Source organism: Haliaeetus albicilla, chromosome Z, assembly GCF_947461875.1.
Source record: "Haliaeetus albicilla chromosome Z, bHalAlb1.1, whole genome shotgun sequence".
NCBI lineage: Eukaryota > Metazoa > Chordata > Aves > Accipitriformes > Accipitridae > Haliaeetus > Haliaeetus albicilla.
This window is the reverse complement of record NC_091516.1, coordinates 31,539,151-31,566,577: the sequence shown is the minus strand read 5'-3', so window position 1 is coordinate 31,566,577 and position 27,427 is coordinate 31,539,151. Positions and strand designations below refer to the sequence as shown.

The window sequence follows — 27,427 nt, the reverse complement described above, 5'->3', positions numbered from 1 at the left end:
GCATTGCTTTACGTAGGGTTCCTGCGAGATTATCCCGGCAGCAGACCAAGCCAGCAAACCATCTGGTGGACGAGGCTACTGTGGGAAACAGCAGGTCTTATTTAAGGATAAGGGAGAAAGGACATGCAAATCTAGAACCGAAAGCCGCACATGTATTTTACACCAGAGCAGAAACAGGCATCTTGAATTTCCCGAGAGACAGGAAAATCACTCGTATTTTGGGAGAACACCTAATTTGATGATACTAGGTTTAACTACTGATTAAGCTTTTTTTGGTCCAAGTTTACGGAAAATCTGATTCACAACTATGGAATGCTTCCACAGCAATAACACTTTCAAAGTGGTAAATATTTAGTATTTATTACCCTTCAGCTAGCGCCGAGTAACTTAAAAGCAACGGGCGTGACTTATTTCCTCGTTCACAAGCCGTGCCGAGTTACTTTTCGTGCTCCCCCCCCCCCAACACAAAAACCTTGCGGGTGGTGACAGGCCTCTTCTCACCTCTCGCAAAACTCCCTAGTAACCTCCTCCGCGCATTCAACCGAAACTTCAAAGCACAGAACTCCCTTCGCCCCCCGAAAATAAATCTTAAGCTTGCCGTTGGAGCAAAGGAAAACGTCGCTTTGGGGGGGGGGAGGGGGCAGGGGAGGGATAAGCGCCCTCCTCGGCCGCTGATGAGGGGCGGCTACACGACACCTCCGGCGCATGCGCGGGGCGCGGGCGGCGCATGCGCGCCGGAGGAGCGCGGGAGGGGGTGAGGGGGAGGCGCGCACTCGCGAGCCCCCGCCCCCGCGCAGTGCGTCGCCCTTTCTAGTAACTTCCCCGATGCGAGACGTCATCACCCCGCGCCTCCGCCGAGCCGGGCTGTTTCCGCTCCGCCGCTGCGGGAGCGGGTGTCGCGGAGGCTGCGCGGCGCGGAGCGGAGCGGAGCGGCGCGGCGGTCCCGCCTGGTAACGGCTGGAAGCTGCGCGTCCGCAGCCCGCCAGGCCTACGCAGCCCACCTCCCCGCCATGTCGGAGAGCGCGGAGGGTCGTAGTCCCCCGGATTCCCCCACCCGGGGCTCCGCTGCCGAGCCGCGGATCATTAAAGTCACGGTGAAGACTCCCAAAGAGAAGGAGGAGTTCGCCGTGTCTGAAACGAGCAGCATCCGGCAGGTGAGGGGCTGAGGGGGCTGGCGGAGGAGGGGGCGGGCGGCGGGGGCCTGGAGGGAGGAGGCAGGCGGGGGTTAGGGCCCGGGGCCGGGTGGAGCGCGGGCCGGGAGGGGAGCCCAGGCCCGCCGTTCCCGCCTCCGGCGTTGCAGGGCGAGGGCCCTTCCCGGTGACAAAGCAGCTCCTGCTCGCCCGGACTGCTCTGGGCGCTGTTGGGCGAGTACCAGGGCCGATCCCGGCCCAGGAGAGGATTGCTGCCATCTGAGGTTAGCCCGGGTAGTGAAGAAACCTCCCGCTTCGTCTCCTGCGTCCCAGCTTCTCTCCTCCCTGTTGCAATGCCGAGAGCCGGCCCGGGAGGTGGATGTAGCTCGTTTTCTAACAGTGCCTTGTCCTGTTGAGCTGACTCAGTCTGCAAGTAGGAGACTGGCTGGCTGGCTGGCTAGCTAGCATGACTATAGAAAACATATGCAGTCACCCGCATCACAGCGCTGCGTTGCCACTGGTTGTCTTGATCTAGACCTGCCTTTAAAAACAGGAGCAGGTTGTGCAGAGATGTCTTGTTTTTGAGGGAAACCATGTCTTTAGACTGTGTTTGTAAAATTTGCAGTACGAACGAAGCACGCCTTCTGCTGTACTTAAATGTGCTAGTTATTGATATGGCACTTAGCGTGGCAGTGTTGTCAGGTAACTCTGAATTATTAGGGTCTTTTCTGCATTCTTGTGAAAGTCAGTGCCCTATGGAGCCTTTGGCTCAGCAGAAGCAGTGACACCTACTGAATCATCGACACTTCCCTGCAGCTATTCTGTTTTTCTTCAAGATTTTCCACGCAAGTATTGGCTAGAATTTCATTTATTTAGTTTAGAAAGCTACAAGTCATAGAAAAGGTGTAATGAAAGTATAAAGTAGAGGCTCTGTAAGGCCAGAGACTCCCGCTTGTGAAGGACGTAGACATTGCTATGCTAAAATACTCCAGAAAATGAAGCTCCTTGAAGGAGATTCAGAGCTTATTTAATTTTCCATAAAATTTCTGTGAAATTCTCACTGAAGTGTCCCTGAATAAGGGAGCTCAGTTTGACTTCACATTTTTTTGGTATGGTTGGTAACTGCGGACCTCATGAAAAAAAAAAGGTTATGTATGCAAGAGTGCCACTGGTGTCTAGATACAGAGCTTGAAGTCATTCCTTACAGATGAGCTGAAAGACGGTGTGTGGTTATCAGAGGATACCAAAGATGAAGTACAGGCTTCCAAGTGTAAAATGTAGTGCCAGCACCTTGGCTAGAATATCAGACTCTTGCTCCACCTAGTTGCTGTGAAGAAACAAAATGCTGATACTTCTTTCAAGTTTTCACCCTTGAGTCTGTTTTAGATTCAGGGGTTTTTATGTCAGCATTTGGCTTATAATTACCCAAACATAAGTTTCATTGAGGTCTTCTCTCCAGCTGCCAGAGGGGTGAGACTGCTCTCTTGTCTTCACTGGTCTTTTGGCAGCTGCAGTATTGTATGCGATCAGCTACTCTCTCTGCAAGCTTAATCTAGGCATTTCTCCTAAAGGTAAAATGACTGTGTCTGCTTTTTGATGTTGTCCACTGCTTTCCCAGCAATCTCAGCCTGAAAGGGGTGCTTTTCACTTGTCTGTTCTCCATAGATTTGTGAGCAGCGTCAATGCGGTTTTTGTAAAAGTTTTTGCAGGTTTAGGGGGTTTTGTTTTGTTTCATTTTGTTTTTTTTTTTTTCAAAAGATAGACTCATACGCTCGGTCTAACCTGAGCATTGCATTTGTCCTGAAAAGCAGTCTGCCATTAGTTTGGGTCCTTCAGGAAATATAAATGGATTTACTTAAGATGTGAATTTTGTAATACATTTGACTTTAACAAGGTTGTTGCAATTGTGAATGCCAGCAGGGCTGCCAAGTTTTCAAATAAGCAATTGTCTTAAACTGAAATAGTTATACAGCCTAACAAGAACATGAATTTACTGAAAGCAGCCATGCAAGTCTAGGTAATTAATATTACACACTACTGAAAATGTCTTTGTTGTCCACAGATATCTTAGACTCTGAATGTTGTCTCTCTTGGAGCTGCTGTTAAAAGAGTAGATCTGCAGTTATATCTTTATTTGGGTGAAGTAAGATTGCCCCTGCGGGTCAACCATTTGCTTGGAGTGCCAGACAATGTCATAGCTAGCACTAAAAAATGCACTGTCCCTGTGGTGTGACTAATACTCCTTGCTTCTCTTAAACTGTAAAAATGAGCTGTTGTTAATAATAAGCATCAACAGTAGATGTGATGTTTCTTGAGCCAGCTTTGAAAATAGGTTAATTTCAAATACAAAACAAGTTGAACATCTGTTCAAATGCATCTGGGATCAGCAAGTGGTTTGTTCTGTTGACATAGGTGGGCCAGCAACACCTGCCATATTTGCAGGTTGAAAAAAACCCCAAACAACCCTAAAGTTATACAGTAAAATAAAACCCATTCAGTTGTATATTTCTGTAGCTAATATTGTGACTTAGTGAGTTGACTTGTTTATTTGTTTGCAGTCATTTCAGAATACTGCCAGAAAAAAAATCTAGATTTTTAGGTAAGTATTTTGGGTCATTAGTGCCAAATTTAGGGCTACACAAAGCATATCTTACGTTGCTCTGTTAATGTAAATCAGGTTTGCAACCATCCTAAGTTAAGGAAGATTTTTCCATCTGTTGGAAGGCTTCAGCAACATGGGATTTGTTATTGTTGATCAGCATGTGTGCAGGTTGGAATGGAAAATAACCTTCAAGTACAAAGCCACTCTGGGAGGTCAGTTGATTGCAAGTGCCACCCCTCTGTCTCTTTTTCTGTGGAACCTATTTGATTGTGCTGAGCACAGTTTGGCTGAGTATTAGGACAAGGACCAAATATTTGCTTTCTTGACTGGGTATGATGCTGGTCTTGCTCTGTGCAAAGACTTCATGAATACATGGTGGGTGAAGATGAATACCTGTAAGCTTGCTGACTTTAGCCGACCCTGACAGTGCTGACACTTCAGCTCAGTAAAATGTTTTTTTCTTTTGTGTGTCCTGCCCGCCCCCCCCCCTTTGGTTTGTTTTCTGAGTTCATGGCAGTACAATCTTTGCAATTCCTTGCTGTCATGTTTTAACCCCAGCCAGCAACTAAGCACCATGCTGCTGTTCACTCACTCCCCCCCTCCCAGTGCGATGGGGAAGAGAATTGGGGAGAAAAAAAAGTAAAACTCATGGGTTGACATAAGAACAATTGTTTAATAACTGAAGTAAAAGAAAATGTAATATTGTCATGGTTTAGCCCCAGCCAGCAACTAAGTACCACACAGCCAGTCACTCACTTCCCACCCACCCAGTGGGATAGGGGAGAGAATCAGAAGGAAAAAGGTAAAACTTGTGCATTGAGATAAGAACAGTATAGAACAGAAAGGAAGAAACTAATAATGATAATAATAACAATAATAAAATGGCAATACTAATAAAAGGATTGGGATATGCAAAACAAGTGATGCACAATGCAATTGCTCACCACCTACTGACCAATGCCTGAGCAGCAATCCTCCCCAAGCAGCCAACTCCCCCCAGTTTATATACTGAACATAATGTCCTATGGTGTGGAATATCCCTTTGGCTAGTTCAGGTCAGCTCTGCTGGCTGTGCTCCCTCCCAGCTTCATGTGTACCTGTGTGCTGGCAGAGCAGGGGAAACTGAAAAATCCTGAACTTGGGATGAGCACTGCTTAGCAACAACTAAAACATCAGTGTGTTATCAACATTATTCTTACACTAAATCCAAAACATACTGTACCAGCTACTAAGAAGAAAACTAACTCTGTCCCAGCTAAAACCAGGACAATATCCACCCCTTATTCTATACCATTTACATCATGCCCAGATCCCACACTTCCTGACACATTTCCAATTAATCACGACCACTTTTCCTGTCTTTTAATATATATACACAGATTTCATTCCCACAGCCTGTGGGCCATCTCTGTAAAATGTCTCTTGAGTTCATTTAGTCGATGACTTTGGTCTCCATCTGTCATACCAGTCTGTCTGAGCAGGAAGGATGGTGCGAAGTTCACTCAGTCAGCAGAGTAGGATTGGGCCTTGGTGTGGTGTGGCGAGCAGGTGACGTTGAGCGCAGCAGGAGGATGGTGTGTACTATGGGCTTGTGGGATGCTGAAGTCAGTCGTGGTTCCATCACCACTGTGATTTGCTCGGGTTTATCAAAGTTCGTTCTTCATTAATCTAAGTAATTCTTACTGTAATACCATTGATATAGCATATAACAGTTATAAGAATGATGACATACAGCGGCAGGATTACATAGCAATCAACTAAATACATTTTAATCTATTGGCTATTCTCACCTAAAATCAAAGCCCCTTGGGGCACACATCGGACTTCCCATCCTTCTGTTTTTGTTCAGACTTCTTTTTGTTGGTGAGGTTAATTGTTCCCTACCATTGACAGGCTAAAAAGAATGTTAGCCATTATGTCTGTATCACCTTAAATTTAAAACTTGCTAAAGTCAAACTATTTAAAGGTGCTTACCTAGAAGGTCAGATGAGAAGGGAGTTCTTCTACCAGCAGTAACTCACTCAGTGTTTCCCCAGGAAAAATGGTTGTTGCCCAAGCTCCTCCCAGTTAAGTTGAAGGATAAAGCGTCTTATGCTGTCTCTTGAAAAAGGAAGTATAGGGTAGATTCTCAAAAAGCAGATCTACTGCAAGAATCCCATTTTACACATAATCCTTTTATGCCCTTTTCCAGTCTCAGTGACTTGCTAGAGAATAAGCTAGTGCTGTTGCAAGTACAGCCACCAGTAGATTACAAAGTGCTTTTATGGAGAAGGGAAGTATTGGTAACCATTTGTCCTAAGTCAAAGCATGAAGGAGTGGAGTAGCTCACTGAAGGATGCCTGGAAGGGATAGAACTGGCTAGAACACAAGTCTTGAGCCCTTTCCACTAGATTGCCCTGCTGCAGTTTTTCTTTATGGGCTGTTAGCCTTGTAAGCTCATCAAGAATCTGAATTTGTTTCTTGAGATGAGTTTTTTGTGAGTTTGGTTTGGTTGCAGAGATTTGAGGAAATCATTTGATTATGAGACTAGCATGGGTCATTGGCAAAGGCACAGGAAGATAGTAACTTCATCGAGTCATGAAAGACACAATATGCTTAGATAGAAGCCTAATTTTGGGTGCGCTTTCTAGCTATGCTTTATCTGCTGCAGACTGTGGGCTGTGGGCCAATGTGCCTTCCTGCTTGAAATGACAAATTCTTGTCCCCGTTCCTGTATAGTGTCCAAGAATTGTGCAATGAAACCCTGTTTTCACTGATTCACTTTAATTCATAGTCATAAGATTACCAGGTATGATTCATCAGGAAAGGAGACCACAGCTGTCAGCGGTGGTATTGCCATGAGTGTGTTTGATTCCTTACTTCTTAGGTCAAGAAGACCTGTAGCCGTGAATTCTATTGTGTAAAAGAAAGCTGGAACTCGTGAAAGTTAGCCTCTGTTGAGGCTGCTGGGCATGGGTGTAAGAAAGACTAGAGTCTGGCTAATAAGCTTAACTGTGTATGTTAATAGGAATGGCGGTTGAAACTTTAAATGGTCATGGGTGTGTTTTGAAACAGCAGTGCTGAACAAGGTAATGTGATTTGAAAATCTTTCTTTGTAGTAGAACTGTTTGAGGGACTGCTGGGAATGTAAACTGCAGTTCAGCCCTCTAGATACAAACCTTTGCTTCCATGTCATCCACTACCGTGTTCAAAACAGAGTTCGATGTGAGGAGAGTCAGCAACTTTGCTTTTTTATTGTCATCTAGATGAAATCGTAGCTTAGTATTTTCAAAGCAGTTGCAGTTTTTAGGGGCCTGTTTCCTGTTACTTTTCAGTAGGAATTGGAGGTTAATTCCCTGAGGCCCCTTTCATACTGTTATTGTAATTTAATTTTTAAATATGTATTATTAAGCCACAGTTGAGAGGATTTGGGAAAGTATTTTTCATTTATTTGTTTTCTTCTTTTTATTCCTTTTTCACAGCACTTTGTCATGTGAATGGACAGTAATGTTATTACAGTTGCTGTTTTTGATGTCACAGAGTGAGTCAGCAAAAGCTTTTGAATCATTATATGGTGGTAACATATCAAAGGACTATTTGCATGTTTTTACTTTGCCTGGAATAACTTTTTACCAGGCCCTTCCTAGGCCAACTTGTCAGATGGTCAGATATTAATAGGTTAGTGTTTAAAGTATGGATCTGCTCTGTGAAGTGACAGTGCAAAACAGTCTCTGTTTTAGTCAGCTGTTCTACTTCATGTGTATTCAGACATTTGCTTTGTTCAGTGACAAAATGTTTAACTACATCAGGTATGAGTATGCGTTTGTTCAGCACTGGGCATCAACACCATGGTGTCCACCCATACCTTGCAAAAACCTTCAGAGGCAATGAAGTCGAGCAGATGTAATAGAAGTCATAACTTGCTTTGTGGAGCCTTTTTTTGTGTCAACATTTTGTTAGTGGAGTATTGGGCTGGGTTTTTTAAAGTTGTGTGAAGATGAGGGTATTTGGCATGGGAATTGGGAGTATAAACAAGAAGTGCTGGTGTGCTGCTAAAGAAAAGTGAATGTTCTCAAAGTGAAAAATTACACTGTTCCTGTCCTTTAAAAACAAAAAAAAAGTTGATAGAAACAAGTTAACTTGAGGTAAAATGGTAACGTGGGCAAAGCGCTTCAACAAGACTAGCTTTAGATTTGCTCTAATTCATGTCAGATCTACAAGTTACCATGCTTTGAGGAGGCTGTGACCTTGAATTAATTCACTCTGGTTACGAATGCTTTCTCCTTTTCTCCCTAGAGAAACCAGGCCCCTGTATAGATGTTAGTCTTAGGTGTTTCAGTATGATTTTCATTGTTTTTTTCTCCACTGATTCATCTAATAATCATGTCTAAAACTGACATAATTTTACATTATTTTTGTGGTATTCAGTTACTAGAGGAGTATAACGCACTAGTTTCTGTGAATATGCTAGGTGTTAAGTATGGTGAAACATTATTTTTACAACTTCAAGTCCTTTTCTATGCTCAAATATAACTGAACACCTTTGTAATATCACAATGCCTAGAATTATTAAAATGAAGTAAAACTTGTATTTTAGAACAGTAAAGCAAATCAGCTGAAACCATTGCTTGGGCTGTTACATGTTAATAAAAAGGAAGAGTCAGTGCAGTAGGAGAATTGGACAGAAATGCTCATCATTTCCAGTCAGTGACTCTTTGAACTCTTTCTGCTTTTGGTTTTCCCAGGTGACAAAGTATTTTAACTGTAATTTACTGATAGTGTTATTTAGTTCAGTTGTACAAACTGAAGATTTAAACAATACCAAAGTTTACTTTCTTAGACCTGCCTGAATATGTATTAATTCACATCGTCATAAATATAATTTCCTTTATTTCCTTTGCTGTTGATGACTTATGTTGAATTTGAGGCTCTGAGGCGATACATACTAGATTGATGTTTATGGTTCTGTTTAGGGAAAAGAAAATTGAGATAGTTGTCTTCACTGTTTATGCTGTCTTTCATTACCGTAATGCTTTAGCACCTTAACAAATTATTTGTGGCCAGTAAGAGCAGTGGGGAGTCCTATAAAAACTGCACAGATAAGGTCTGTGGGAGTAAGAATGCAATTGCTAGTCATTTCTCTTGTCTTTTCACTGTCTGGATTTAAAGAAACTTCTGGATTTTCCCCTCTACTGTGGGGGAACAGTCTTGCAGTTTAGTTACCATTAACAGTGAGAGGCTGAGAATACTGAATATAGGTGTTTGTCCCAGAGGATGGTAAAGAATCTTCTCTTGCCCTCTCCTTGACTTTATTTCACAGTGCAAACAGTAGTGACTTGTGCCAAACTCTGACATAAGGCTAATCATCTTCAAGTATTGACAGAGATCGGGTGGTGCTGAAGACTGACTTACTCGTCTTTTGATTTTTATTTTTTTTTTCCCCCAGAGGTAACACACTAGGCACTGACAATTAAAAAAACCCACCCAACCACATGTATGGAAAATGTTTTCAGGATTCTGTTTTATAGATGTATAGATGATTCTCCTCCCCCTGCCTCAGCAAAAAAATTTAAGTGAGCAGACCTAATCTATTATTGATGGTATCTGTGACTGTTAACACTAATCAGCAGACTCATTTGCAAAATATCTTGCATGGTAACCTAGGTTTTAGGTGGTAGTCTTGTGTGAATTAAGGGTCAAAAAGAAGGCCTGATCCTGCTTATACCTTGCCATTTCAGAAGTCCCAAGGTTGTGCTGAACCAAGTGAAGCTGATGAAGAGACCTAACTTTTTTGCATCTTGGTTAGGCTTTTTATGTAAATATACATCAGTTAGCCAAAACTGGCTGGGTATTCTTGACAGTTTTGTTATTGTGGCTGGAAAGAGATCTATTATGCATTTGGATCATGCATGTACATTGCTGTAGAGGTTGTTTTGGGGGTCCTGCTATATTGGCTGTTGCATTCATGTCTTACTGTAGTGTTGTTATTGCAGATCATCTAAGTAGCACTACATGCAAGAAGGGAAAGGAAGTGTATAGCTTTTGATGCCTATATACTAGTAATATTAGATACTGTTTGGTCATTTTCTATGAGTGGTGTCTTGTTTCCTTGACCTTATGGGTAAATAGCAGCTTCTAGAAATGTGTGACAGGGCTTGGTTTAAGATAAAGTAAGTTGAAGAAAGACATCAAACTATTAGAGTGTGTCCAGAGGAGGGTGAATAGGATGGTGAAAGGCTTTGAGGGCAAAACTTCCGAGGAGCGGCTGAGGTCACTTGGTTTGTTCAGCTTGGAGAAGAGAAGGCTGAGGGGTGACCTCATGGTAGTCTACAACTTCTTCAAGGGGGGCAGTGGAGGGGGAGCTGCTGACCTCCTCTCTCTGGTGACCAGCAATAGGACATGAGGAAATGGAATGAAGCTGCATCAGGGGAAGTTCAGACTGGACAGAAGGAAAAGGTTCTTCACTGAGAGGGTGGTCGGTCACTGGAACAGGCTCCCCAGGGAAGTGTTCATGGCACTGAGCCAGTCAAAGTTTAAGGAGCATCTGGATGATGCTCTTAGTCATACGGTTTAGTTTTAGGTAGTCCTGCAAGGAGCAGGAAGTTGGACTCAGTGATCCTTATGGGTTCCTTCCAACTTGAAATATTCTTTGACTCTATGACTATTGTTTACATACAGCATCAGTCTTCTGATGAGAACTAAGTTGTGGATCTCACTGTCACAACATACTGTGGAAAATATGATAATGAATGAGTTTGGCACAGTATGATAGTCCTTTATTCTTGTGCATTAGCTTTGTACCAAATTGTGAGTATTTCTGCTGGTTTTGTGTTACTTTGGAATGTGTATTAAGAATAATTAACCAGAAGAATGCAAAATAGGAAGCCACTGCCTGAACAGTTGCTCTGCAGAAAAGGGTCTAGAGTTTATAGCTGTTAAATAAGTCAGCACTGTTATACAAATATTTTCCCACATGGATTTCTCACTTTTTCTTTTAAGTAGGAATATAGCTTGCAGGATATGGGGTTTATCCTGTTGTTCCACTAAGTATAGATAAGAACTGGTGTGGAATATTTTGGCCAGTTTTGAGCCCCACACTTACAAAACAATATAATTGGATTTGAAAATCCAAAGAGTGGTAGGAGTGATTGGATTAGAAAATAACCTTCAAGGAAAAATTACTCTTACTGCAACCCTTTATTCTAAGGGAAACAACAATCCATTTGCATTGTCCATTGTGGGCAGGACAATAAAGCAACAGGATAGTGAAACACTGGAATAGGTTTCTTGGAAAAAAAGTCACTGGGCACCTCAGAGAACAGGCTAGATAAACATGTCAGGAACAATTCAGGTAAGTAACCCATGTTGGGAAGGAATGGACTGAGTGACTCTCTGGAATAATCGCAAGTGTAAATATTGCCATTATAAAGGCTGACTTAAAAGTTGTTTCCCCAAGAACTGAAACTAACTCTGTGTGAGTAGAGTTTTAACTAACCAAGGGCAACCTGCTACCCACAGAGACTTTTTACGCCTGTTGTCTCTGAGACTTTCTCTTTTTTTTTTATTTATTTAAAAAACTTTTTTTTCTTTTCCTATACTATAAACACTTTTAGAGACCCACTTCAAGGCGTAATATGGTGGGATTTTACTTTTCTAGTCCTGCCTATGATAAAATGTAATTACTAATAACTAATTGCAAGATTACTATTCTATTTTTCTATATGGAGTGGGAATTCCCTAGGATGTTTGTGATGTTTTTTTAAAGTAGTATGGTCAACTTAATTTTAAAATGTTAAATAGAGTGACCTTGGGAAGGACTTCCTAACTGCCTGGGTTGTTTTAAAAATACTTAGCAGACTGACTGGTCTTGTTGAATAAATTTATCTGGCTTTCTTATAATCAAGTCATTCCTTAGCATTTTCCATGGATCTTCCTTTTCAAGTTTTGTGAATTTTTTGCATTTGGTAAGAACATTTTTCTAGAGAATAATAAATCTCAGTCAGGACTCAGTTAAAGCTTAACCTAGTTGTTATTGACTAGGAAGGCAAGAAGGTATACAGTGCGCTTCCATGTTCAGTTGTTTTAATGAGGGTATGATTTTTTTTCTAGTCAGATGAAGGATGTAGTTATTCACCATGCCTTGGGCTGCAACCGTATTTCATGTAGCTATGTCATGCGTTGAATGAGAAAGCAGAGCCACCTGAGACGTAACTTTTGTGGAAAGGAATGTTAGTTTTGACACATGGAAGGCAGCAAAAATATGTCTAAGAAGAGACGATACTTCTCTGTTCAGTTCCAGCAAAAGCGTAGACAGATTTATTGTACTTGTGACATTGCATCCTCAGTCTTCCAGCAATGGATGGCTTCAGTGGTGTGTGTGTATATATATTAGTGTATACTTACTAGTATACAATTATATACATACTTTACAGTGTGTATATATATGTGTATATATAAGTAGTATATATACTAGCTTATGTTTATTGTCATGGATGCATGCCTGAATGAAGCCACAGTATTCTTTAAGTAGAATCAGATTTTTGTTATTGCTACTTATGTAACAAGTGATCTGGATGTGAAACTGTCTTGATTTTTATTGTACAAAAAAGAAATAACTATTTCCCATCTTCCTAGGGACAAAAAAAGTTGAGAAAACTTAATAAAGTATTTCTAGGTTGTGTAAAACAGAATGTGCAGTGCAAGTGGGTTAATATATTAAATGTGAACAAAACAGCTTGTCCTTAAATCATTAAAAAAATTATAGTTCAGTTTTCAATTACATAAATGTATAATATTAACTGTTTTGTTTAGTTCAAGGAAGAAATCTCTAAGCGTTTCAAGTCCCACACTGATCAGCTTGTGTTGATATTTGCTGGAAAGATTTTAAAAGATCAAGATACTTTGACTCAGCATGGAATTCACGATGGACTCACTGTTCACCTGGTTATCAAAACACAAAACAGGTAACCTTACTGATGAGTGGTCTTCTATTTACCTCTAAGAAGTAAAAATACTCTGAATTCTTAACAGCTTTCTGTTGGGCAAACCTAGATTTGACTAAATCACTTTAATCATCTCTTTAGTCACAGTTGGTGGAGAATAACAGTCTGAAATTACAGTGCTCTTTTCTTTGGGTTATCTTGTATTTTAATTGGATTCATGTTTCTAAATGCCAGTCTCTTGTTTTTTTGTTATTGAACTTTTTTGTTTTAGTGCTGAGTGCTGGCTGTGTTTTGGCTCCATAGTTCTTAGATACCAGCTCTTACTGTTCATAAAGACATGTTGTGCAGCTTTTCTTTTCACCAGTGAAAATATGCAGTGAATCCTTACTCACTGTTTTGGTAAAACAAGGAAAGAAAATTTTTGAGAGAACTGCTTTAGTACAACTAATTTATCTGGCTGAACATAAAGACTTGGATTTTATTTTATTTTGTTTTGGTGATGAGAAGGTTACATCAGATGAGCTATGTCGTCTGCACATTACTTCCTGTGAAGTGCCCAGAAGGAAAAGGCTCAACTAAAAATCCTTTCAGCAAGTAGGGTAATATATCCCTTGGTTGAATCTAGCTTGCTTAGTCAATAACATGTTCGTTGTTCTAGACTGAAAGTGTTCTTGCTCCTGTTCTACTTAAGTCTTTCCTGTTTGTAGTGAGGCTCTCCTCCTGTCAGAAGATGTCAGCTGATTAACGAAAGAGCATGGAATTTAGGAGAGAAAAGAAATATGCTTTGCCTTTCCAGGCCTCACCAAGTCACAAAGGCCTATTAGTAACATTAGCATTACATTTAGGCACCTGTTGAAATTAGTAGCATTAGCATTAAACGTAGACATCTGTTGAAATTGATGTCTTCAATTCCATGCTCACATGCTGGTGGGACTATCTTCTCTGCCCTGGAGTTGTGTCTCTGTCAAAACACTTTTGTTTGCACTGGCAGACATCTCCCTTCCCTGCCCTATGCCTGCCCAGCCTGAAATGTAGGTCTGATAGCCATCCCAATCTTGTGTACAGTGTTAGATAATGCTGCAATTTTGTACTTCGTGCATCTAAACTGATATTCTGCTGTTGTCATGACTTCTGCTTTTTTTGCCTGCAGTCTTGAGTGTGGCAGAGAGGCTTCATGAGTAGTGATGGCAGGATGCTTTTGACTTGCACAGTCTTCAGAGGGTACATAGGTTGGACCTACAATAGCTATACATACTGAAATACCAGTGCCAGTCTCTCGTACCTTCTTGCACTTTGCCTTTGGGCAAAGGAGCACCCATGCGCAATGCCACATTTATGGCTTTTGGGGAATTTTTGGTGTCCCTGCATCAGTCCTATTAGCATTGCAATCCATGTCTCCCCTCTCTCCCACTTTTTTTGAGTAATTTTAGAAGAGTGTATTAATATTATCTTCAGAACGTTTTAATTGTGTCTTAGATGAGGAAGTACAAACAAAAACTACAGACCCTTTGCGTGTATTGACCCTATCTTCAAATGAGGCAGTAATGTTTTCACCTACGAGCTGTGCTCGAGTAAACTAAAAATATGCTCCTAAGACCTGCTAAAGAGAATTGCCAGCACAATGAAAATCGCCTTTAAGCAAGTATAACATTGTCCTGAACCATCTCAGTATTCTTACTGAAATACCTGGATTTTATGCTTGACCCCAAAGGCAAGAGTTAGACCCTGCCAGTGTGGCCTGGCAAGTGCTGATTTTTGGCCATGAGTATCAAGATTGGATTGCTCCCAACCATTTTACATTATGCTATTTACTTTTCTGTTGACTGTTGCTGTTACTGTTGCTGCCATATATCTGAATAAACAAAAGTTCTTTTCCAAAACTGGATCTGAAGATGATCTTTTCCCTTCTAAACAATATTAGATGTGTAACTTCCAAATAGGAATCCTCGTATATCCCAACCAATCCTTGTTGAAAAAAGATAATTTTATTACTGTGCTACATTTTCAGAATGATACAGACTTCCAGTGTAATCTTGTAACCTGGCCTATACAGTGTCAGAGTAGCAGTGCATGATGAGCAATGGGCAGTGAAGATGCATTGAATTTCTGAATACAAAATTCCAAGTCAACACTGATTTGTTCACAAGTGAACAGGAGACAACATAATGGCGAAGTGGATATAAAAGGTGATGTGCACTTGACAGGAATTTCACTCGAAGACTTGAGGCTGACAGACTTGACATTCAGACCATTATCTTGAGGGTATATACCCCCAATTTCCGTAGAAGCAGTATGGACTGCAAGTTTTAGTCTTGTCTACTTTTCTGTCCTGATTTGAGAACCTTTCTTGTCTGTTACATGAAGAGGTACAGTTGCTTCTCAAAATAGTTTCTCAACTGAAAAACCATATAGAGTTTTAGGCTTATTATTTACCTTTTGCTTATGGAAGAAAGATTTATGTGTTTTCTAGACCAAAGGAAACAAATTATCTCTAGCAGAAGATCCATGGTCAGTATACAGTCAATCTTCCTCATTGAAGTTACAGCTGCTTGGCTAATGGTAGTCATCTTGTGTTCAAAGTTTGCAGTTGCTGTTAATGTTACAGCCTGTTAATGCTTGTTATTCTCAGGAGCCCAGAGTTTAACCTGATGTCTTATGCCAGGGCAGCTTATGTCAAAGCCAAGTATCCATGTATTCCCTTTCCTGGATTGTTAGTGTCTGTCTGGAAGGTTTCCTCTAGAATGTTTTCATTCAGCAGAATCTCTGTGTGTTTTGATAGACCTGAAAGTAAACAAGAAAGGAATACAAATTAAAATATGCAAAACTTAATTCAGAGGAGTCACTATGGAGTTAAGTTTTAGAAGAACTGTTGGATCTTGTGGACTTAAATTAATTTCTCCTCCTTCACACCCAGAACATCAGTAAGAAATAGAATGAGGTGGTTTGGTCCCATGGCATCCTATACCTTCATGACTTGGCATGCCATGTTTCATTTACCTGTTTACAAGAATGCAGGTCAAATCAGCAGGGTCCATCAGGAGATGGGCTACTTGTAAGTTAATGATGATTTGGTGAAAGAACTTGTGAAGTTTGCAAAGTATTTTATTTTTCCTTTGGTTTCTCTCTGAGTTTGGTGTTTTGCCTGGAGTCAGAGAACTCTTAGAAACCACAGGGAAGCCTCTGGACCTGAGGCATCTCTCAGGCTTGTTTTTTTTAGTTTGTTTGTTTGGGGTTTTTTGGTTTGTTCCCGTGAGTGTCCCCCCCCAGTCTTTGCTTAAGTGAAACAAGCACAGAATTTTATTGTAGCAGAAAGGCACTCTGAGATTAACTGAGGTATGAAATTTAGTGTACTGTTAAATCCTCAAATCTTTGTGTGAGGTCTGAATTCATAGTTTCTACAAGTTACTTTGTGCTGTAGTTGCTGCAAATACAGACATTTATGAGATTGATTGTTGAACCAGACTGGAGAACTGATTTGGGTTTTAAACTAGCCTCTTTTCGTTTGAATAGAGGCCAGGTTAGCTTTACACAAACTCGGTTCCTTGATCTGTTTTACTACATGGCAGCACCCATGTTAATGCCTCTGCAGTAGAAAGGTGTGGTGAGTATATGAGTTGGGCAGCCTTTAGTGCCTGTGCTAAATTATGCTGCCTTTAACTTTGTGTAACTGTGTTTTTACCCTGTTCTTAAAGTCTTAAAGGCTGTTAAGATTCTGATATTTGTGTTCTAATGCAATAAGAAGTTAGCTGAATTTCACATTCAGTAAGGCATCCTATTAAAGATGTGGCATGAAATAAATCTGAGGTTAAATCTTGCTAGGCTTTATTTCTTTAAGCCCCAGACATGTAATCAGTAGTATTTGAGTATAGTGGAATAAGGTAAGCATCCTTAAAGCAAGGTAAGGACAGAAGAAGCAATTCTTTGGCAGACATCCTGGGGCTAGGGTGAGAACATGGTAATGGCTGCAGTGGTGCCCATACATTTTCCTAATGTTTCAAGCTGCTATTCTGAAAAACTGATGACATTACAGATGTCTGAGAAAGATTTGTTACAGGAAGCCATCTAGAGATAATAGTGTGATTTTTGAGAAAGAATGGAAATAAAAATTAAGATTCTCAAGTATGATACTATTCCTATATTTAATGGGATTATTTAAATTAACTTGTTAAACTTGCAACCTTTAAACTTGCTTTTTTAGATCACAAGACCACCCATCTCAACAAGCAAACACCACTGGGAGTACTGCTACCACGTCAACATCCAGCAGTAGTACCTCAACACCAGCTTCAACAAATAGTAACCCTTTTGGCTTGGGTAAGAGTATTTGTAGGTAGCATGGTGGGCATCTTCTCTTGGATTCAGGTAGTTGTCCCTGAAGCTTTATTCTAATGTAGACAGAACTTTAAAAAAAAAAAAACATGAACAAACACACTACCCAAAAAACTGATTACAAATACCTATGGTATTGGTTGTAGAAGGTTTCTGATCAGTAAGTTATCAGAGGAAAGTTGTTTCCTTAATTTTATATGCAGAACTTCAGACTTGTGCTTTTTCACCTTCAGTAGTAAGGTGCCACTGATGTTATATTCTGGCACTATGCGTGATGAAACTCCTTCCAGTGTCCTTGTGCTCCTTAAAAGTGCATCTGAATTGCTGTGAGGAGAGTATTGATGAAGTTGGACCTATAACATGAAGACAAGATCTGGAACAGAAGTAACAAAATTGCTGCTAATCTTACAATTCAGTATTTCTCGGGTTCCAAGTCTGATAGCATTATCAGTCTTCTCTTTCATGAATAAAGAGGCTGCTGTCTATTGATTTAAAAATACTATCTGTTTTCATAATCACAGCGGGGTTTTTGGTTCATTCTTTTTCATCTAATTTGCTTTCAGGGGGTGGGTAAGAGGTAGAATTGGAAAAGCTAACCATAGTAAGTAATTGCTTTCTTAGGCGTAAACAGTTCTTCAGACTCATAGCTTCTGAAATTTTTTGTTTGGACTCAGGAAAGGAGGGGAGTTCAAAGCATAATTAGTTCTTGGTACATTAGAAAGAAGAACAACTCTACTTTTAATTAGAATAGGGATTATGAGTCATATTGGGAGATACCTCTTGGTTACAGTCTAAACAAGAGAAGACAGGTAAAAGATTGTTATAAATGCATTGGAAAGTGTTGCTGGCGCTGCGGGGAGGAACCTAAGGCCACAAAATTCAAACATCCTTTGTATCTTAGCTGTGGAAAATGAGAAGAAAGGCTGTTAGAATTGTAATAAGTTGTATTTCAGATGTAGTTTGTTGGGTTTTTAGTTATATGACTTGTTATTTAAAGAAGCAAACCCTCAGTGGATAACTCCTTAACAGCCTTGGAAAGATGGACTTCCCATTTGTTTTCATTATTTCAAAGTGTGGGATATATTCAAGCATTTTGTATTTAGAAAGAACCTGGATGTGTTCAGAAGTATACTAGAAGCCAAAAGTTCAATTATATTTTTTTTTCTCATCCTCTTAAAGGTGGCCTTGGAGGTTTGGCAGGTCTGAGTAGCCTGGGCTTAAATACATCAAACTTTTCAGAGTTGCAAAGTCAGATGCAACGGCAACTTATGTCCAACCCAGAAATGATGGTTCAGATAATGGAAAATCCATTTGTTCAGAGCATGCTTTCAAATCCTGACCTGATGAGGCAGTTAATTATGGCTAACCCTCAAATGCAGCAACTGATACAGAGAAATCCAGAAATCAGTCACATGCTGAATAATCCAGATATAATGAGACAGGTATGTAGAAGGATCTCTCTGAGTTCATGACCTTTCATTATACTGTAAATGTGAAGAACAGAGCAGGAATTGGACATACTTAGTTGAGTGCTTAAACATTCTTGAAGTATTTAGGCTTGTTAGAAAATCCATAAAGGTCACTGTAGGCAACTGATGTTTGTATTTCTAGTTGTTAATGTCCGAAATAGACTGATAATTCAGAAAATCTGCAGCATGGTTTTGAAAGACATTGAAGACTCCTGTAATTGTGTCTTCTGAGGTTAGAGTTGGATGACCTGTGTACACTTGAAACCTTCTGGTGTCTAGCCAACAATGAGTTTACCAAAAGTAGTAATTCTCGAAAATACTACATATTTTCACTTTGTCTAACTGCGTATTTCTGAGTGCTTTTAAAATTAGATGGTATGCAAGATATGCTGTGTGGCAGAAGGTATCAAAAACCAAATAGATGCTTTTGAAAATGTAGGTATTTAAAGTTCATATCACAGGCTGCCTGCTGTAATGATGTTAGAAATGGTAGGAGTATATTGTGTTGAAAAGATGAAAGAAGAAAAGGGTAGTTTATTCAAGATTTTTCTCCTGTTTAGCCAGTGCTTCCTGGCCCAACCAGCATAGTGACAGTTGTGGTAGAAAGCTGGCCAAATACTGAATTCAGTTGACTACCACTAAGCTGACAACTTGATTTGGCTTTAATAATAATTTTAAACTGGGTTAGACAGTGGTAACTGAGATACTGCCAAACGCTGACGTTTTCACTTTAGAATGGATTTCTTATTAATACAGATTAAACGTTCCACTTCCCTAGACACTAGAACTTGCTAGAAACCCTGCAATGATGCAGGAAATGATGCGAAACCAAGACCGCGCCTTGAGCAACCTTGAAAGTATACCAGGTGGATACAATGCTTTGCGACGTATGTACACAGATATTCAGGAGCCAATGTTGAATGCCGCACAGGAACAGGTGAGAGAAGATTGCAATTGCCACTGAAAGTAAATATTTTTAAAAAATAACAACATGTTAAGTAATGTAAATTTCCAAATGCTACTTGACAAAACATTTCTTGAAGCTTGAAGTCACTATGAGGGCTCTTACTCTTGAGAGGAAAGATCTTTAAAAATTCTGTGCTTTTCTAGGCTTGGAAGAAATACAGATACTGCTTTGTGTTTTTGAGAAGCTATTTTAAAGTTAATGAATTTCTATATTACTTAAAGTTGAATGTCTTTAATTCTTTGCCTTAAAATTCTGAGGTCCGGGAAAATTTTTTTAAGGGTGTGTTTAGTAACTTGGAACCTAAGATGAGAAGAAAAAAAGGCTTTGAAGTTGGAAACCAGTATGCAAGATATAATCTTACATGATCAAAATACCAGTGTAGTAGCAACACTGCTTTCAAAAAGAAATGTGATTTACTTTTTTGAAGGTGCTAGTATCTCTCAGTGCTGGCGTCTTTTCAGAATGTTTACAATGAATTACTATAGAATGGTGAGTATAACTGACCAAAAGCCATCAATATTTATGTGTAATTTTTGAAAGGTAACTTTATAGCAGATGTAAAAATGGTTGGCTTTAGTAGATGATACATGTTTGTTTTCCTTCCGCTGTAGTTTGGAGGTAACCCATTTGCTTCTTTAGTAAGCAATGCATCAACAGGAGGGGACAGTCAGCCATCTCGTACAGAAAATAGAGATCCTCTGCCAAATCCCTGGGCTCCTCAGTCCAGCTCTCAGACTTCCACAACAAGTACCAGCACCAGTGGTGAGAGCGGTGGCAGTAGTAATGCTGGAAATAGCACCTCTGGCAGTACGGGACAGAGCTCATCTGTACCAAATTTGGGACCTGGACTAGGAGGTGTGTTTGTTATTGCAGTTGCATATATTTGCAAATAATTGGGAATTTGCTGAAATGATTCTTTCGTTAGAGAGTTTTTGATTCAGAGTTTTTATTGCTATTTACTTTCGTAGAACATTTGACTAGTATCAAAGTCCTCGGTGCAAAAACAAACATGAAAAGTAAACTAAGAGTGATGACAGTACTTGTGTATTGCCTTAAAATAACAAAGGTAGGGAATCTCTAGATGAATGATGGTATTTTTCCTGTTTGGAGGCAAATGTGAAAACAGCTAATGATGTAGATACTTAGTGGGACTGCTTGTTGGATACAGCCCCTGTATTAACTTCTAGGGTAGATGCATTGGTGTAAGCAGAACCACAGTGAGGTGTATTTGAGGGACTAAAACTCTTAGAAACCAAGTGGTTATGTCCTCATTTTAGGTAGTCTAATTCACCTGATGATAGTCAGGATGTGTACTAAAGTGACCTTTTACTTTTTTTAAGCTGGTATGTTCAACACACCAGGAATGCAGAGCTTATTACAGCAGATAACAGAAAACCCACAACTTATGCAGAATATGTTGTCTGCACCCTATATGAGAAGCATGATGCAGTCATTAAGCCAGAATCCTGATCTTGCAGTACAGGTAAATGCATTTGGTGTAGTAATGTATTGTGTGTATTGAAATAAAAAAAGAAAAAAAAAAAAAAAGAGTTGAATCTATGATACAGTTAGATTTTCACTTGTGCCAGCATCTCAACAATTGTCTGTAGTGAATGGCCCAGTTTTTAATGTTAATCCCTAACTCACTGAAATTACTACCTACTTACATTTAACAATTTGTTGCAATGAGCTTCTTCAGTTTGTAGTTGGACATCATGCCAGGCATGCTTCTAAAATAACTTGTAAGTTTGTGTATGTTTTGTACAGCCCTAAACTTGTGACCCAGCATAAGAACCAGTTAGACAAAACAAATGCTTTGGTTGTAAATTAAGGTAAATCTACCAGTAAATAAATACCCTCACTAGCTTCAGAGAAGTGAAGGGAGGGGAGCTGGTGCTGTATCTAGGTGTTATTCTGGTTTTAACTTCTCTTTTGTGACCTGTGCTCACTGTAGAAGTGCAGATGCTGTTTTATGAATGGTATTCTAGAAGTGCTTTCAAAACCAAACAGGCAAACAAACAAAAAAAAACGAAACAAAAAAAAAAAGGCAAAAAAACCCCCCTGCAGTGTGTTCAGGCTGGTGGTTCATAACAAGTTTTGGCCAAAGGAGAAGTAGATGATTATTATTCTGTGAGGTTATTTTCATAGACTATTATTGTCTTAAAACCCCCTGTGTTTTTTATTGCTTCATCTTTGAAGTTAAATATTTGTGTCCCATAGATGATGTTGAATAATCCTTTATTTGCTGGAAACCCCCAACTTCAGGAACAAATGAGACAACAACTTCCAACTTTCCTTCAGCAGGTAAGATGAGATACTAGCTGTTAATAAATATCTGCAAGTCAATGAGAAATATTTTCAATAAACTGGTGTGTCTCCTTGATTTGGCTAAAAGCTAGATTCTATAATACGTCTCATTAGCTTCAGACACCAAGTTAGATTGTCCCTTGCTAATAAATTCTTGCTTAATGTCTCCATCCCTTTCAAAAGTTAAACCTGACTTTTAGTGGATATTTTTGTCTGTAGCTAGCAAAACTGCTTAGATTAGCTCTTGCTCCTTTGCTTAAAAGGAATAGTTGTTCTTACTGCCCACCAGCTAGAGAACACCTGTTTGTGACATGGTTTGTTTTGCAAATTAAAAAGATCAGTACTTTTCCCACTACTAGAACAACATTTCACTATGTTTTTCTTGTACCTCTTCAAACCTGCCTTAAGTATTTGGGAAAGAGATCTTAGAGCATGCCTTGAAAGACCCAAGTCATTAGCTAATTCAGAAGTGGGTTCTGAAGTTTTTTGCCTGTAAAGATTGCCTTACCACCATGTTCCCCTCCTAACAACACTGTGCTTGCAGCCCAGATATCTGCTTGGTATTAGCTGCCACAGTCTGTAGTAGTACTGTGTTCCCTAAATAGGAGCAAGCACAGGTTTTTTTAGGAATTGAAAACTTAATTCAGTGCATGAGTTCCATCATTAGGCAGTCCTTGCAAATCAGGGTAAATGTGCATTGCCAAGGTCTGATTGCACACAGGTGGTTTTATGAGTAAAGTAATTAACACATACATGAATTACAGTAGCAAGTTCAGTGTTCAGAAGAAACTGTTTAAATTGTTTCAACCACATGAATAGCTGAGGTATTTCATAATGTTACTGCTTTGTGATGACCCAGTAGTATTTGAGGAGCTAGTACGACATGTATGTTTTGAAATTTGTGAATAAACAGTAATTAATGAAGGCACAGTAGGAATCATTTCTGTTTCCTTTGGGTATCTCCTTCTGTCAGTATCACCTTGTGTGATAAACATATGCACAGCTAGTTCTCTGTTTTATTCACTACGTTAGGTCAGAAGATCAGCAGCCTTAGCAGGTGAAGTAAAGTGGAGAAATATCTGGATATTCTCACAATGTTGACAATCTTGCAACTTGTACTTCCTTGCTTATCTACTGGCATTTATATTGTGGGATTGGGTGACAGAAACCATGGAATGTTCCTCTGCATAATGGGAAGGCATCTTTGGAATAAAGGGCAATTGTCCAGCAGAACTAGGAAAGAATTGCTGCTACTTAACAGCTGGAATTAATAACATTAATAGAGACAAGATCTAGGTCACCTAAATGCTCTGAGAACTGTTGGGCCACCATTTCTGTAAAACAGCTCCAAATATCAGGCAGTAAGTCATGATTTAAATATTTTCTTAAAGTACTTGCAGCAGCTTTCATTGGAGAACCTGAAGTGTTTTCCTCTTTCAAATTTGTGTAAACTTTGCCAGTGTCCTGGTTTTGGCTGGGATAGAGTTAATTTTCTTTCTGTTAGCTGGTATAGTGTTATGTCTTGGATTCAGTATGAGAAGAATGTTGATAACACACTGATGTTTTCAGTTGTTGCCAAGTAATGCTTATACCAAGTCAAAGATTTTTCAGCTTCTCATGACCAGCCATCAAGAAGACTGGAGGGGCACAAGATGTTGGGAGGGGACACAGCCAGGGCAGCTGACCCAAACTGGCCAAAGGGGTATTCCATACCATGTGATGTCATGCCTAATATATAAACTGGGGGGAGTTGGCCTTGGGGGGGGATCGCTGCTCAGGAACTAACTGGGCATTCGTCAGCAAGTGGTGAGCAATTGCATTGTGCATCACTTGTTTTGTATGTTCCAATCCTTTTATTAGTATTGTCATTTCATTATTGTTATTATTACCATTATTAGTTTCTTCCTTTCTGTTCTGTTAAACTGTTCTTATCTCAACGCACAAGTTTTACCTTTTTCCTTCTGATTCTCTCCCCCATCCCACTGTGGGGGGGGGAAGTGAGTGAGCAGCTGTGTGGTGCTTAGTTGCTGGCTGGGGTTAAACCACGACACCCAGCTATATATTTAGCTGTTCTCTGCCTTTTAGCTATCTTGAATATTATACATTTGCTTGCTAGTATGTTTTGCAGTGTATTCATAGCTCTCTAGGCTATGAGGGCACTACAGATATAAAGACATTCACAAATAGTCATGATCAATTGCTGTGGTTTGAACTTAGGTAGGAAAAAGAAATTGTATAACTTTTTCTTAGATATCTGTTGGTTAAGTTTCATTGTGTTCAGCATTGTTGCTTACCAGTAGTATGATACAGGAGACTAATTCTACAATGATGTTGGACTCCTATGGTTTTGAAAGATGATGAAGTCTGCTAGAAGAGGTTCTGAAAAATACTTTTCCTTGTGTACTTCCCATTTGAAAGGTTTTGCCCACATTTAGAGTTCATTGATCACCTCCTATGAAAGTTTTCTCAAAGAAGAAAAAATACCTGAAGGATTTCATGTAACTATTCAAATACAAAGTTGAAAAACAAGTTCTGAAATTATGTTGGATTCTATAAAACATCTAGTGATAAATATTAACTTTGAACATTTGCATGTGATGAGTTTCTCTCCTTTTCTTAGATGCAGAATCCTGACACGTTATCAGCTATGTCAAACCCTAGAGCAATGCAGGCTTTGCTACAGATTCAGCAGGGCTTGCAGACACTAGCAACAGAAGCGCCGGGGCTTATACCAGGGTAAGAATTGGTCTTACAAATTTAGACAAGAACTTTTCTCTTGTGTTATGTTGTTCATTCTTTTTACATGTAGGACTTACCCTGTTTTTATTAAAGACTCCTCCTCCTGCCTTTTTTAGTTTAACTAAACTTGGTTTAGAATCTGTCACATTTTTGCCAGCTGTGCACTCCTAAACAGCGATGACTCTGGTCTTTGTCTTAGTACTTTACTTAAATTGTCATCCCCTGTTTGACAGGATTTTTACTCAGTAATTAAATAAGTGAGAAGAGACAAGTTAGTATTTATTAAAGTGGTGTATTTCTTTTTCTGTCATTTATGCAGATTTAATCCTGGTTTAGGTGGATTGGGAAGCACTGGAGCTCCTACAGGGTCCAGTGTACCTAGTTCTGTTCCCAGTGAAAATACAAGTCCAGCATCAGGAACTGCTGAACCTAGTCACCAGCAGTTTGTCCAGCAAATGTTGCAGGCACTTGCTGGTGCAAATGCTCAGGTAAAGTACATCACTATATTCTAGATTTTTTTTAATTCTTACTTTTTTTTTTATTGCAAACCACTAGAAAGGAAGCTGATAGTTGAGGGGAGAGCTCCCTGGGTACTTGGGGTCAAACGATAGCAGAGAAGGCGTAAAAGTGGTGTTGCAGCTGTGCAAGTAAATGCTAGAAAAGCATCAAATTTGAGTAAAAGTGTCCTCTGAACAGTTGATTTTTATACACTCATCTTCATACCCTTGAATTTCTGAAATGCTTGGAAAGATTGTGGCAGATTGAGGTGGTAAGGTTCACTGGCGTGTATGTCATAGTATAATTTTAGGATCTTGAAAAAGATGTAGTCAGAAATTAGTAAAGACAGGGAGTGGTGCAGAACCAACTATGTTTAAATCTTGTACTTTGCTAAATGTACGTTATACTTTTATAGCTTGAAATTTTGTTCTTAGCAGTTACAAAACCCAGAAGTTCGATTTCAGCAACAACTGGAGCAGCTGAGTGCAATGGGCTTTCTGAACCGTGAAGCAAACTTACAAGCTCTAATAGCAACAGGAGGAGACATCAATGCAGCTATTGAAAGGCTGCTTGGCTCTCAGCCTTCATAGCAGTGTTTCTTTAATTTGAAAAAATGTAATTTATTTTTGATAACAGCTCTTAAATCTTTAAAATATTTGCTTTATTTCATTCTGACTCCTGGGATTGTCTTGTTATAACTAAAATTGGTCTGATGCATTTTAAGGTGGAGTGCAGTAGTTTTCTTCAAACAGTCGGAATCAATGCATTTTCACTCTGTTGCATGCATCACACTTCTTTTGTTCTGCATTATTTGTGATTTTTTTTGGACACAATATCAGCTTTCACAGTTGGGTGAACAGGTTTTGTCTGACCTACAACTGTCCAATTTATTTACTACTTAAACATTAGCCTTCAGTAGTAATTTATGTAGAATACAAATTAAAAAGGAAACAAATTAATTAAAGCTACAATTTGTGGGTACCAATACTGCTTATTGTGATTTTGGCATGGGTTTTTTTTTTTTGCTAGCAAAATGCTGAAAGGTTTATACCACTTGAATAATCTACCATTTTTTGCTTTAATTTGTATAAAATATAAACACAATATATACAATGGAGACAGATCATTTCTAGAGAATTACACATTGCAATAGAATGAGATTATAAGTAACGCAAAAAAGCCAGGAAAAAAAAAAGTCATAAGACTTCTTTTTGACATAGAATCTTCCAGCATCTTTGGTAACCATCTCAGCAAAATTGCTTAAGCAAGTTCAGTTAAAATATACTAGGATGACACTGTTCTGGTTATCTCTTTACATCTAACTGTACAGAAACTTGCATTGTAACATTGTCTTAATATTCACAAAGATTAACTGTAAATTACCTTTATCATTGTGCAAATTAAAGGAGCACTGCCTTGTGCTCTGGAACTGCTTCTAAGGCTTTTTGGCTTGTTCCATTGAGGTTCTAACGTGTATTCTGATTTTTAATTGGAAACATTACTTTCATTCATGGTCATGTGATATTTTAATTACTTTTAACCACCATGTAAAAAATACTGTATATCTTTTAAGTTTTTATTGGTAGTTACTTGTGCAAAGGTAATAAATGAATTAAAAAATCTTTAAGCATCTTGTCTCAATGTGTTTGCGGTTGATGGTTACCTAGAATTCAAGATGACTGACCAGCTTAAGAGTTGGCATTTGAGTGTAAGCTCTGGGAATACTCACCAACTCTGGGCTAAGACTAGTAAACAGCTCTTGGAGTATGAGGTGGAGGGAAGAGAGTAAGACGCATACGATGTCAAAGACTGCTAGCTTGGATAAAGTGGGGGTAGCAGAATAAAAGATGCTACTGTGTGTGTTACTGAATAGCATCTGCTTTTTATTGGTCTTCTGTGCTAGTGTAGTTGTGAACATGCTCACTGAATTCCTGTATTGCTTTTAAACACTTCGTCTGAACACTCTTTTTCTTTTGATGGTACAACTATAAATTCAGTTTGCTCTAAAAATCATTGCTTGCAAATGGTTTGAAGTCACCCATCTTAACTCAAAGTTAATCAGTTTAATGAAGCAAAATTACAGTGTGATATAAAGGAAGAAGTTGAGCACATTTCAGCATATAGTCAAATTTTAAAAACTTTTGGCAAAGCCATATATGTGGTTTTGTTAGCAGTAACTGCATTGTACTCTTATCACAGAAGGGAAGCTTCACTGAGTGTCCAGTAATCATGTCTCTTACTTTGCCAGTAAGTAAATTGATTAAATACTGCTGATGCACAGTACTGGGAAAAGTTCAAGAAAATCTCTTGGTTGGCAGCCTCTGCCTTTGGATCAAAGTCTCACAGATGCAGCAGCACAGAGTATTAAACAAACAGAAATAAATTAAAATAAAATCTATTGGTAAGATGAATTTAATATAATCAAAGCCTTTTAAAATACTTACATTTTGGATACAAAACTATTA

General features: G+C 39.3%; 1 protein-coding gene across 2 annotated transcripts; it reads left to right on the top strand.

Annotated features, from left to right (window-relative positions):
• The first annotated feature begins 861 nt into the window (after positions 1 to 861).
• On the top strand, positions 862 to 26,584 carry UBQLN1 (ubiquilin 1). 2 transcript variants are annotated; one of them, XM_069777272.1, is made up of 11 exons: positions 862 to 1,154; positions 12,523 to 12,674; positions 16,852 to 16,967; positions 18,162 to 18,424; positions 19,230 to 19,388; positions 20,030 to 20,273; positions 20,759 to 20,901; positions 21,639 to 21,722; positions 24,346 to 24,461; positions 24,784 to 24,952; positions 25,400 to 26,584. In XM_069777272.1, exons 1-11 carry the CDS (start codon positions 1,011 to 1,013, stop codon positions 25,550 to 25,552), a joined length of 1,743 nt encoding a protein of 580 aa, XP_069633373.1. In that variant the 5' UTR covers positions 862 to 1,010; the 3' UTR covers positions 25,553 to 26,584. The 2 variants fall into 2 exon arrangements, with proteins under 2 accessions (XP_069633373.1, XP_069633372.1); XM_069777271.1 differs by having other exon boundaries at positions 25,397 to 26,584.
• Positions 26,585 to 27,427: the final 843 nt, after the last annotated feature.